This window comes from Lissotriton vulgaris, chromosome 5 (assembly GCF_964263255.1).
Source record: "Lissotriton vulgaris chromosome 5, aLisVul1.2, whole genome shotgun sequence".
Classification (NCBI taxonomy): domain Eukaryota; kingdom Metazoa; phylum Chordata; class Amphibia; order Caudata; family Salamandridae; genus Lissotriton; species Lissotriton vulgaris.
This window is the reverse complement of record NC_141693.1, coordinates 617,784,892-617,798,238: the sequence shown is the minus strand read 5'-3', so window position 1 is coordinate 617,798,238 and position 13,347 is coordinate 617,784,892. Positions and strand designations below refer to the sequence as shown.

The window sequence follows — 13,347 nt, the reverse complement described above, 5'->3', positions numbered from 1 at the left end:
TTCTTAAAGTCGCCAAAGCATAACACCATTAATATTCTCACCGGAAGAGGTCGGGGTATCGAGCAATACTGCTGCTTGCTACCGCTAACATTTTGTTTGCTTTCTAGCGGCAGGCAGGCAGGGGAGGAGAGGAGGAGGGGGGAGGAGAGTAGGGGAGGCACGGCCTAGCGGCCGTGCAATCAAGTAGTGAGGGGGCGGAGCTGGGGGAGGCTGCGAGAGAGAGTAGGCAAGGCTAGCGGCAGGCAGGCAGGGGAGGAGAGGAGGAGGGGGGAGGAGAGTAGGGGAGGCACGGCCTAGCGGCCGTGCAATCAAGTAGTGAGGGGGCGGAGCTGGGGGAGGCTGTGAGAGAGAGTAGGCGGCTGGGGGCATGTGCACGCGCATTTAAGCTCAATGCGCATGCGCATTGAGCTTAAATTTATCGTGCACTGCAAGGAATCGCCACGATTCCTTGCAGTGTGGATAAAGAGCGGATAAGTGCCAATACTCTCGCCTTGCTCGATGCGCATGCGCATCGACAGGCGAGACCTAAAAACAGATAGAGTGGAATACCAGCAGGTAAAAAGAACATACAATTAATCAATACAAACTCATAAAAGAGTACCACAATCAGAGTGCGAGCAGAGCCAAAGAAAACTATTCAAGAAATCAATCAGTTCTTAGTTCCTGATCCAGGGAAGAAAACAAAAACACGGAAAGGAAATAAAGCCAACATGCACCCACCAAAGAAAAGAAAGAAAATAAGAGTGACAATGAAGCCAACCAAAGGAAAGTAACAGGCAGGCTGAAAGCCACTTTTTAGAGTTTTTGTTTTCAAGAAACAATAGATTGTTGCATACAACAGCACATGTGGGCTGCCTCAGGTGAGCCCTAACAAGATTGAGAAGGCATATAATTACGAAACATATGCAATTTACTCTAGGTTCAGTTGAGTCTGTGGGGGAGTAGTTAAAAATAAGAGTTGCATTGTGTAGTGTGACAACCAACCCAAAAAACACTTGAAGTTAAGGTACTGACAAAACCTTAATTCCCAACCCTGCACGCCTCACATTATTATAGAAGATGACTTTACAGATGATGGCACATCTTGCACAAGTATGATTTTTCAATAGTACTGAGGTGAACCAACACAATGATATGTGATGGTACACAGTTTGTAAGGGAAAACAATTTGAATAGTGGCATACTATATAAAATCAGCAATTGAATGGGTCTACCTTTTTTTATACTCAATTTTATCGGTTTTATAGACAACGTAAACAGTACAGCATTGTGATGCAACAAGAGAGCAGGATACATTTTCATCATTTTCGCCTGAAGTAGTCGAGAATAGTATTGCCCCTTTGGGCCTACCCACCATGAGCTACGGAATCTCAGCCTATCAAGCCCAGCTACTTGGACCATATGCATTCGTATACAGTTTTTAGGTCTCGCTGGCGTTGCAGCGCGAAGCGCTGCCGCCAATGAGACTTATAGTCGCCGTGTTTCCTCCCAAGGGAGACAGACCTGTGCACGAGCGCGTTTATACTCTACAGAGCCGATTCTGGTCTGGGCACGAGCCGATTCTGGTCTGTGAACGCGCTTAACAGTGGAACAGCTTGTGGGCGTTAACTCCAGAGTGCTCGTATCCGGAAGACGTGCTGCGCCCAAGCCCACGTGCTGCGCCCGAGCCCATCTCCAGCTTGTTTTCCTTGTTGTACATGGAATGATGCAACATCAGGGCATAACGGACGGAGATGCAAACGTGAAGCACAAACATGTTTAACAAGGACGTCATGTGTGCCAGGGTGTTAAAAAACAGTTGAAAGTGGCCCCAGAACCTACCGACGGGAAGGTTGGCTCCTCCTGTCCTGCTTGTTTGGGGCGGCGGCTACGTCACTCCTGTAGCTTCATACTAAACACTGCCGAATTTTCGCTGACTATATACAGAAGCTCTGCCGCTTCTCCTCCCTCAGTCCTGCCCTGCGCGGTACCGCCTAGGCTCCTCCCCCTGTCGTGAATGACAGGCGGGTGCTTCTGCATCCTCCATGCAGCAGGAGGAGGTTAAGTGTGAGCCGACAGCAGTGCAGCATCGGCGGATCCGATAGCCCCAGGGATTGGCAGTCAGCGGACCCCGGACCCCTGACCTTTGCCGAACTGCAGGACACCTCCAAGCCGCAGACGAACAACCTTTTTTTTTTGCTGTCAGTTCAGAGGTTATCACCCTGTTCGTCTGGCTATAAAGTCCTCTTTCTTAAAGTAAAAGAGCAGAAAAAGAGGAAGCAGAGTGCCTACCGCTCTGCAACCAACATGTCCAAACCGCCTCCGAAACCAGCCAAACCAGGTAAGGAAGGGAGTGGCACGGCCTGTGCCCCTTGCCTGTAGCGCTCGTAATATTTCACATATCCCGTCGGAGAAATGTATCTGGCGCAAAATGAGCCGAGTGGAGAGTGTGTCTTTAGTTTGTGTCTCATGTACAGCATTTCTACGTTCGTTCCCCGCGCAGAGAATCTCTATTTATATGTCATATTAACACACTAATAACACCAACAACTTTGTTATGTATTTTTGACACAAGGAGACACTCTAATCCCAATTATGAGATATCTAGCAGTGACTATGTCACTGCATACAATATGCATCGTATATGCCTTCCATTAATTATTTCGCTCTCTCATTCTTACTAGAATATCTTTCACTCGCACTTGTCATTGTCTGTCTCATTGATATCATAGCACTACAGGCTTACATCTTCGAATGACTGACGTTAGGCTTGCCAATAAGGGACCTTCTGTGCTGACACCTTATAGTTATCTGCATTAGAGAAATGCACATATAATATTTGAATACGAAAAACAGTGGGCTGTTTAGGTTTGTAGAAATTTTACCATTGCACTATCCCATGTACAAAGCTGGGTATACTTCCAGGTAACAGTTGATCAGCACATGGTATACCACTGTTCCCTCACTGTGCCTGGATCTTCTCTCAGATCCCTACAGTTTAATAATTCATAATTTTAGTACCTTCTTCCACCCACAGGCTAAATGTGGCCTAAATGGTGGCGATGGTAGCATTGAGGATCAAGGCATGAGGAAGTGTAATCGAGGGGTGTGAATAAAGAAAAATAGACTTGTGAGCTGAAAGCAGGAGTGTTCGAGGCAATTCGGATTAACAACTCACTGGAACATCTGGTAGGAGTCCAACTCAAAGAACTTTCTGCACACTTGGCTTTAGTAGCACGGATGGGATATATCTTTTTAGTTAGGTTACTGTTACTTGTTGTTAGAAGCACGTGCAGTAGTTGTAATCAGAAGTATGGTAATGACAGCACCACCTAATTTAAATCACGCAATCTGCTATAGTGAGGGAAATTAGTCAAATACACAATAAGGAAGGAGAAGTAAATCACTTAACCAAAGACACCTGTGAGGCTGCCCCCCTAAGCACATACAAGTGTGAGAGATTAAGCTATTGGCACTGTAAATGACAATGCCATTTATTTATCTGTTTTCAAAACCAACACATAAATAAAAAGTTTGTCATTTACAATGCCAATAGCTCTAACTTTTGCAAAGGCGAGACCAATGCATTGTAAATGCTTGTTTCCTGAGCGGCTCACCAATCCACTCCTTTACGCCACTTTGCGACAGAAGGAAATATTGAGCTCTTCCAGGCCGCCGCTATATCTCTATATCTTCGTGTTTGCTGAGTTTTTTTCTCTCCTTCCCCCTGCCCGTGCGCCAGTTCCCCCCGCCCCCCACTGCTCCCGTTCCGGCCCGCTCCCGCGGCTGCTTCCCTGCGGCCCCGTCCCCCCCCTGTACACCCATTCGCCTCCCCACCTCCCAGCTGCTCCTCCCTCCCAAACCACCTCATATGCAGGCAGAGAAGCGGCCGCGCAGCGGGCGCGTGTAGCGACAGGGTAATTTTAGTCTATTTTCAGACTGGTGGTGACTATAATCCACTATCATCTCAGTCCTAGTTGCATTTGCGTTCATTTGTAGTGCTTAACTATGCGCTTTGACAGGGTTTAGTGCCTTTTTCCATTTTCTTGGGCCTACAGGCCCGAAAGCTAGAGAGAAGCAATTTTGTAATTCTGCCTCGACTGTCCGAGGCGCTTGCAGTGTAAAGGTAGAGTTTAGAATTTTGCCTGTTATTCGCTAGTGAGGAACCGGTCAAGACTAGCCCTTATCGAAGGAATGTGTTTGTCTCCCCGGCTCTAGACGCAATACGCAGGTGGCCACTGTGGAAGGCGAAGGGAGCCGGGGACTGGTACAGGAATTTGGTGGGAGTCGGCCTAATACTGGAATTTTCCATAGAGAAAGAGAGCTCTATATTATCAAGGAGCGAGCAGTGAGATAGGAGAAAGTAACGTGTGGAGTAGACAGAAGAAGTTGGTCCGAAGGCTGGTGCAGACAGACTTATACCATCAGCTAATTGAAATCCTGAAACGAAGTAGGAAAGTGACTAAGGGTCTTGTAGTGACATCATACAGGAGTGGCAGAGACTGACTCCAGAAGAGGGTTCGAGTATTTCGGAACCATGGCAGCGTAGATGAGGCGTAGCGGTGCAGACGTGTATTCGTGAGCCATAGAGGGAGAGCAGAGTCCCAAGCATATTGAAGACAAAGCGAGAGAGAGAGAGAGGGATCAGCTGAGATGGAAAGACACACGTCTAAGGTAAGGCGTTCTGAGCTTAGTGTAGAATATATCTAATCATTCATTTTTACCCCCCTTTTAGGTTATAGGTAGCGACTAACTTAACTCATGTTTCTTTTGCTCATTCTGTTATGCTTAATTGTAGAATAAAGATTTAATGATAAATATATTTGAATGTTGTTTTATGAATGAGATTGACCTTTCCTTTTAACCAGGTGCTGACATACAGAAGGATGGGATATGCCCTTCTGAAAAGGTAACTGATGATGGGGGGGAAAGTGTGAACTTCATTTGGGAAATAACTTTTAAAGGTGAATCCCCATTAGTGTAGATCGTCGGGAGACGTTAAAGAAATCGTCGGGAGACGTTAAAGAAATCGTCGGGAGACGTTAAAGATATCGTCGGGAGACGTTAAAGATATCGTCGGGAGACGTTAAAGATATCGTCGGGAGACGTTAAAGATATCGTCGGGTGACGTTAAAGATATCGTCGGGTGACGTTAAAGAAATCGTCGGGTGACGTTAAAGAAATCGTCGGGTGACGTTAAAGAAATCGTCGGGTGACGTTAAAGAAATCGTCGGGGGACGTTAAAGATATCGTCGGGGGACGTTAAAGATATCGTCAGGGGACGTTAAAGATATCGTCGGGGGACGTTAAAGATATCGTCGGGTGACGTTAAAGACATCGTCGGGTGACGTTAAAGATATCGTCGGGTGAAGTTAAAGATATCGTCGGGTGAAGTTAAAGATATCGTCGGGTGAAGTTAAAGATATCGTCGGGTGAAGTTAAAGATATCGTCGGGAGACATTAAAGAATATAAAGTGAGGTAACTATAGGATGAGATATGGAATCCATTAGATGTTAGTGGTATGTTTGACTGTATAGGCTTGTAAATAGCTCTTTTTCACCTTCTCAGGTGAGTATTCTAGATATCATGTATATAGTGACCTGAGAAGAGTGTGGTTACGTGACGACTGGGTTAGCTACGGTTGGTAGTCTGCTTGGTCTGAGAATCCGGTCGTTACAGCGCCGCTGGCGCGCCTAAGGCAAGCCCGTTCTGGCGCCTGGACCGCGCCCAGCGCCAAAACCCCTGGACCCCACGAACGCCACGACACCAGAATCCACAACGACACCAGCACCCTCCAAGCACTCAACATCGGCCGAAATCACACCTGCTTCCATGCCGCCCCGAAATGAACCAACTGACCCTTCTCCTGCCACACCTGCAGCTTCACCTGTGACAGAACCACCAAACCTCTAAAGACTGGACCCAACTACCTCCCCTGCATACTCCTCAACACCCGCTCCGCACGCAAACACACCGGCGAGCTGTGGGATCTGCTCGATACCTCCGCCCCAGACGTGGCCTTCCTAACCGAGACCTGGTGGAACGACTCCTCGGCGCCCGACATCGCCATAGCCATCCCGGATGGCTACAGGATCACCCGCAGGGACCGCGCCAACGGAATGGGAGGAGGAATAGCCATCGTGCACAAGTCCACCCTCAAGGTCGCCACCCATGCTGACGACACCCTCAACACCGCCGAACACCTGCACTTCCTGATCCACACGGACCCCAACAACACCCTCTGAGAAACAATCATCTACATGCCCCCCGGACCCCGGGCTCAGTTCAGCGACTCCATCGCTGACCTCACCAGCACCCACGCAGTCGCCTCCACGGACTACATCCTCCTTGGGGACCTGAACTTCCACCTTGAGAACAACAACAACGCCAACTCCACCACCCTGATCGACAACCTCGGCCTCAGACAACTTGTCACCGCACCCACCCACGCAGCCGGCCACACGCTTGACCCCATCTTCTCCACAGGCTCCCACGTCACCTTCGACCACACCACCGAACTCAACTGGACCGACCACCACTGCATCCATTTCACCTTCAAGAAACAAACCACGCACCACTGCACCCAACAGCTGCCTCGCCGCTGCTGGAGCAAAGTCACCGAACACCAGCTGATCACCTCCCTCGCCAAGAAGCCACCCACCAACCCAGACACCGCAGCCCACAACCTCAGACAGTGGATCGACGACTGTGCAAACACCCTCGCCCCACTCAAAAAACCATCCAACAGCTACGCCAACAAGAGAGCCACCTGGTTCACCAACGAGCTCCAGGCCTCCAAACGCACATGCCTGAAACTGGAGAAGACATGGCTCCACAAACACACAACGGACAACCACGCAGCCCACAGGGACGCCACCCGCAGGCACCACCACCTCATCAGATTAGCCAAAAGATCCTCCTTCACAGACCACTTGGATAAAAACGCACACGACAGCAAAGAGCTCTTTAGCATCGTAAAGGAACTCTCCAACCCCAGCGCCAACACAAACGACATCCCGCCCTCACGAGAACTGTGCGACTCACTAGCCTTCTTCTTCCACCGCAAGATCGCTGACATCCACGACAGCTTCAACACCACGACCGCCTCGACTACGCCAGACTCCACTCGCCCTGTGAACACCACCAACGCCAACCGCCTGACCTCCTGGTCCAACGTCAACGAGACACGCAAGGTCATGAACTCCATCCACTCAGGATCTCAGTCTGACCCATGCCTACACCACGTATTCAACAAAGCAGACGCTGCCATCGCACCCCAACTACGGAAGGTCATCAACATCTCCTTCGAAAAAGCAACTCCCGGAAAGCTGGAAGCACGCCGAAATTAACGCCCTCCTCAAGAAGCCCAAAGCGGACCCCCAGGACCCCAAGAACCTCCGGCCCATCTCCCTGCTCCCGTTCCCAGCAAAGGTCATCGAGAAAATCGTCAACATACAACTGACCTGCCACCTGGAAGACAACAACATCTTGGACCTGGACCCATCCCAGTCCGGATTCAGACAAAACCACAGCACCGAGACAGCCCTCATCGCCGCCACAGACGACATCAGGCGCCAACTAGAAAATGGCGAAACATCAGTCCTCATCCTCCTGGGCATGTCAGCCGCCTTCGGCGCGGTCTGCCATCGCACTCTAAATACACGCCTCCTAGAAGCCGGAATCCAAAAGAAGGCTCTTGTCTGGACCACGTCCTTCCTCTCTGGCAGAACCCAGAGCGTCAGCCTCCCACCCTTCCAATCCGAAGCCACCGACATCATCTGCGGCGTCCCCCAGGGCTCATCCCTCAGCCGGACGCTGTTCAACGTCTACATGGCCCCCCTCTCACAAGTGGCCCGCCATCACAACCTCAACATCATCTCCTACGCCGATGACACACCGGCTCACCCTCTCCCTCACCAAGGATCCACGCACCGTCAAAACCAACCTCCACGAGGGATTGAAGGCCATCGCCGACTGGATGAGGAGCAGCCGTCTGAAGCTGAACTCGGACAAGACGGGAGGTCCTCATCCTCGGACCCCCTCCTCAGCCTGGGACAACTCTGGTGGCCGACCACACTGGGAACAGCACCAAAACCCACCAACCATGCACGCAATCTAGGATTCATCCTCGACTCCTCCCTCTCCATGTCGAAGCAGGTCAACGCCGTCTCCTCCTCCTGCTACAACACCCTCTGCATGCTCCGCAGGACCTACAAGTGGATCCCCACCGAAGCAAGAAGAACGGTGACACAGGCCCTCGTCAGCAGCAGGCTGGATTACAGCAACGCACTCTACACAGGAATCCCAGCCAAACACCTACAGCGCATCCAAAACGCCTCTGCCCGACTGATCGTCAACGTCCCCCGCCGCAGCCACATCACCCCCCACCTGAGAGACTTACACTGGCTCACCTTCAAGCTCCTCACCCACGCACACAAAGCACTCCACAATGCCGGACCAGCCTCCCTGATTAGCAGGCTCAGATTCCACAACCCCACCCGCCAGCTCCGCCAACCTCGCCCTCGCAGCTGTCCCCCGCATCCAACAAATGACCTCCGGCGGCAGAACCTTCTCCTACCTTGCCACCAAGACCTGGAACACCCTCCCTACCCACATACGGCAGACCAAAGACTTTTTTCGCCTTCAGGAGGCTCCTCAAGACCTGGCTCTTCGAGCAGTAGCAGCATCCCCCTCCCCTCTCCCCCCTCCCCCCAGTGCCTTGGGACCCTTACGGGTAAGTAGCGCGCTCTAAAAGTACTCTGATTGATTGATTGATCTAGTCCCCGGAACCAACTGTGGGGGGAGGTGGACCAGAAGGTTTTGTAGTACATACAGGAGACGCTGCAGGATCATCATTTTGAAGAGGGCAATCGTGCCGAGGGAGGTTGAGGGGGAGGGATTGCCAACAACAGAGGTCGTCTTTTGTGCGTTTGAGCAACAGGGCGAGGTTGAGGGACCAAGTCAGCCCTGTAAGCAGCGCCACTGAGATATTTGAATGAAAGCTGTCTCAGAGGGATTGTTGTTTGCCAATCCGCACACTCTAGAGGCGTGGACGGGGACCAAGGTATATTTTGCCTGGTTAAGGCGCAGGCCCACCACCCTCTCAAAAGATTGGAGAATCTGGAGGCAGCGTGGTCCGGATTGGGCCTGAATGGTTCTACTTTACTGACATACAAAACACTCTTTCAGCTTGTTGCTTAACTTGTGCCTCTTGAAACACATGCTTTAACTTACTAAATACCCTATTATTAATGACAAAACTTTTCTCAGATTATGTGGTAAACTTATCTTGGATTCAGTGGGCTGTCAATGAATAATTAAAACTATGGCTCTCAACCACACACAGCAACTTATTGAAACTTTATGAAAAGGTGGGAGTTGAATTTGGGTTTGGTAACATAAATTAAGAATTTCAAACGTCTTTACGTTTTGTGTCACAAACACTACATTATTTGACTACATCCTCTCCCTATTGTTTTCCTACAACCTGAACTAAACTTTTTTTACAGAACAAATTTTTATTATGTTGTTGATGAATTACATAGAGGACACTGCCCCCCATGAACCGAAGGACCAGTGAGCAAATAATGAGCCATCACATACAGTCAGTTCAATCAACATTTTGATATAAAAGAACAAACCCGAACTCCCTCCCCTTGCCCTCACTCCCGGATCCCACCCCCATCCCCGCACAGTGTCTACATGGTCCAAAAGTAAAAACTTATCAAATCACAATCAGTGTGTACCCCTTTTCACCCAGGGTCAACGAGCAATTGTTCTGCATCAGCATCCTGTTGCGCTGGTGGTTCCAGCCCCAGCCCTCCATAGTCCGCCCATCGCTTCCATATTTTAAAGTGTTTTCGGGGGCAACCCCTGGCCTCGAAGATCGGGCGCTCCAGTCCCATACAAAAGTCCAAACCCTTCTTCCACCCCTCTATCAGAGGAGCCCTAGGGTCCTTCCAGACCCGACCTACATCTCTTTTGGCCACCGTTAGGCCCAGAACCAGCAGATGGCGTTTGTATATATTTCCTCCAACCTGTTCCATAACATGGAGAAGGCCCAGCTGTGGTGAGCGGGGGAGGTCCCAGCCCAACACCTCAGACAAGCAATTCCATACACCCGTCCAGAACCTCGACAGCTTCTCACACGACCACACCGTATGTATGAATGTGCCCACCGCACGCCCACACCGCAAGCACTCAGGGGAGGCAATCAGACCAGCTCTCCACAATCTGTCTCTAGTATAGTAGGCTCTATGTAGATACTTGAATTGAATGAAACGCAGGCGCACTGCTATTGCCGCCGCTCTCGGAGCTTCTAGGGCTTCCCTCCAGTCTTCTTCCTCCAAGGCACCTATGTCTGCCTCCCACGCAGATCGCAGTTTATCTAGTGGAGAAAGAGCAATGCGTGACCAGAGTCTGATATATATTAGATATTTTCTTGTCTTCCAATTCCCCCATAAACACCTTGGCCTCAAGGGGACTAAATTCTGGCAACGTGTCCAGGCCTACCAAGGAGGGGGATAAGGCATGGCGGAGTTGCAGGTATTTAAAAAATTGGGTCGAGGCATATCATATTCTTCTCTCAATGCTTGGAACACTTTGAGGGTCGTGCCTTTCATGACGTGGCCCAACGCCGATATACCGATGGCATCCCAGCCGCGGAATCCCTGCAAGGACGCCAGTGCCAGCAGCCGCCCATTCTGCCACAGTGGGGTTTCTCTTGTTAATTTATTCCACCACCCCATGCAGCGTAGGGCACCACGCCACACCCGGAAAACCACCTGGGTAACCACTGGAGGCCTCTTCCTTATGGCCGCCGAATATAAAACCTGAACTAAACTTTGACATTTTTATGAATTAAAATATAGAGGGGAGAAGCTTAACAGTTCTATTTGTATGAATTCCTTTAGTTGGAAAATACAGGAATTAAATTAAAGGAAAATAAATGTATTTGCCCATTATCCAGCAATTTCGCTAAAGACCAAAGCATTTTTTAATGTCTAATCGGAGCCCAGTCACCAATCTACTCACATCAGTGTCTGGATCTCTACTCTTCAGCCACCGGAATAACAGCAATACACTTCCAATGTCTGGAAAAGTTGTCCTTGCTCTCCATCTCATCCCATACCACAACCAGGGCTTCCACAATGGATCCCATTCTTATGTTTATAATAAATACTGTGAGCCAAACTAAAAGACAAAACTAACCTGACACCCACTAAACAATTTGCAAAATCTCCTTCTCAATGTTAGTGTTATTTACCAATATATTTTCGCACACTGCTACGATCATACGGTTGCTGCTTCCTTTGAGCACAGGCTAAAGCTCTTGATATTTACCAGTATATGTATTCAGCCATTAAGTTACTTTCAACCCCTAAACTGATCAGCTTGCTTTGTGGGAGTTGTGGTCCAGTGGTAGCCTAGCAGTTGACAGAGTTCATCGTATTATACTGCCTATCAAAAGTACCTAATAGATCTCTATTGTTGCATGCAAATTACGCAAGGTCTTTCTATAGTCTTGCATCGTCAAACAGCTTGCCAGGTCAAAAACAATCCCATGTAATTCTAAATCTGTCATGAAAATCTGACCTTTATTTAAAACTCTGTCTGTTGCCTCTTTTTTTTTCTTTTAAATGGCCATCATTGTTGTTTTTTACGATTCTCTGATATGCCCCCTACCCCGTCCCTTCCCTCCCTTATTCTCCCTCTTTCTTATTCCTTGGATTATTGCACTTTATATTTGCAATGTTATCATTCACGCATATGAGAATCATTCTTTTGTATTGTTTTTGCATATTGTTTCAATAAAATAATTTTGAACTTAAAAAAATGGCCATCTCCTTCTTTCCAATGGCACTCTCCTACCCTCTCCTGCTTGCTCTCACTCTGAGCAAAACCTTCTCAAAGTCACGTACATTTTTGCCTCATCTCTAAGATAGTATTTTTGGAAATTGCCCAAAATTCATATCCAAGACCACAACATCTCCTTCTTTGAACCTAACACCCCTGCAATCTACCAATACCAAATTTCTTCAAGCTTCTCTACTAATCCCACCAAACATCTCCATGAACTCACATAGACCGTCAACTAATGGTCATAGCTAACTTTGGGTTCCGGTGCAGTATGCTGCCCGGTGTAAAGTGTTTCAATGTCTCGTCAGGGGTAGTAAGGGTTAAATAAGTATAGATGCAATTGCAGTTTTACAAACCATTTAGCATGGGTCTAATGTTAGCAACGTAATCACTAGATTAAATATTCTCTTCCTTTGTTATCTACCAGGCACCAGGGTGTGTTGTTTTATCCTATTTCAAACTCGCAAAAGTATTTAAGATTAGACATTAACTGTATTTTACCTGCAGCAGTAGCAGTTCCCTTTTGAGATCCTTGGTCCTGCAGAGCGTGGGAAACGTGCGGCTGGGCTGTTGGTTTCCCATCCACCTCAGAGATGCCCAGCCTTGCTCTTTTGCTTACAGGCTCTCCAAGAGGACCTTCACTCATGCTGAACACATATTAGTGGGGAGAAAATGAAAGCGGGAGGGCATGGGGAAAGGGTGACATGTGCATAAATTCTTTGGACAGCTAGTCATCTGAGACAGACGAGTAACCTCTTTCTATTCCTTTAAAAGGGGACTTCTCTTCCGCAACTTAATTACGGCGAAAAGGGCCAGGGTTCAGGGTACCCCATCCAGGTCCTCACGACCAATCAGGTAGGAATAAGCAAACCCTGTTTGTGAAAGAAAAGCGTGATGACCTTGGATTGGTTCAAGGTACTTGTATGCGATAGGCTAACGAAATCCTCCCTGTTCATTGGCTGTTGGGTCTAAGGCATGCACACCGTGTCTTTAGATTGGCTATGTGAAAGCCTACTAGTCACGCTCAGGCTGAGTCAGTGTGTGAGTGTTTCTGAGGCTTAATGCGATGTTCTGCCCAATATTTGTCTATTGTACGTTTCATCGATTTGAAGTGTGGCATATTATAGTATTTCGCGCAACTCCGAAAAGTATTTTACTTCTAATGAATCACCTCTGTACCTCGGACGTTCAACTGCCAGTGTTGTCTGAAAGCAGGGCTTTAAGTAGTATGGAAAAAGTTGGGGTCGCTGAAACGGACGTGACCTAAGTAATTATGTGCGCGGTTTTACACATAAACTACATTTCTCTGATTATCATAGTGTGCCATCCGACCTGTATTTCGGCTCCTCTTTGAGCTTTCTGTGACACATCAACTTGAGATACCCCTTAAACCAGCTTTGACTATTGGCTTGGTCGATGATTGCTGTGTAAGAATAAACGAGTAAGAACGATGTTTTTGGTTGTAAATAATAATGACATGTTCGAATTCTGAAATTATGAGGTTGTGT

General features: G+C 48.5%; 1 protein-coding gene across 2 annotated transcripts in view; it reads right to left on the bottom strand.

The window, feature by feature from the left end:
• Positions 1–12,719, bottom strand: part of PARG (poly(ADP-ribose) glycohydrolase) — a 1,076,399-nt gene extending 1,063,680 nt beyond the window's left edge. The window contains exon 1 of one of the 2 annotated variants that reach the window (XM_086922071.1): positions 12,341–12,719. In XM_086922071.1, coding sequence (XP_086778197.1) covers positions 12,341–12,485 — 145 coding nt within the window. In that variant the 5' untranslated portion in view covers positions 12,486–12,719. The remainder of the gene's footprint in view (positions 1–12,340) is intronic. The other variant, XM_086922072.1, reaches the window with a different exon arrangement.
• Between the last annotated feature and the right edge of the window lie 628 nt (positions 12,720–13,347).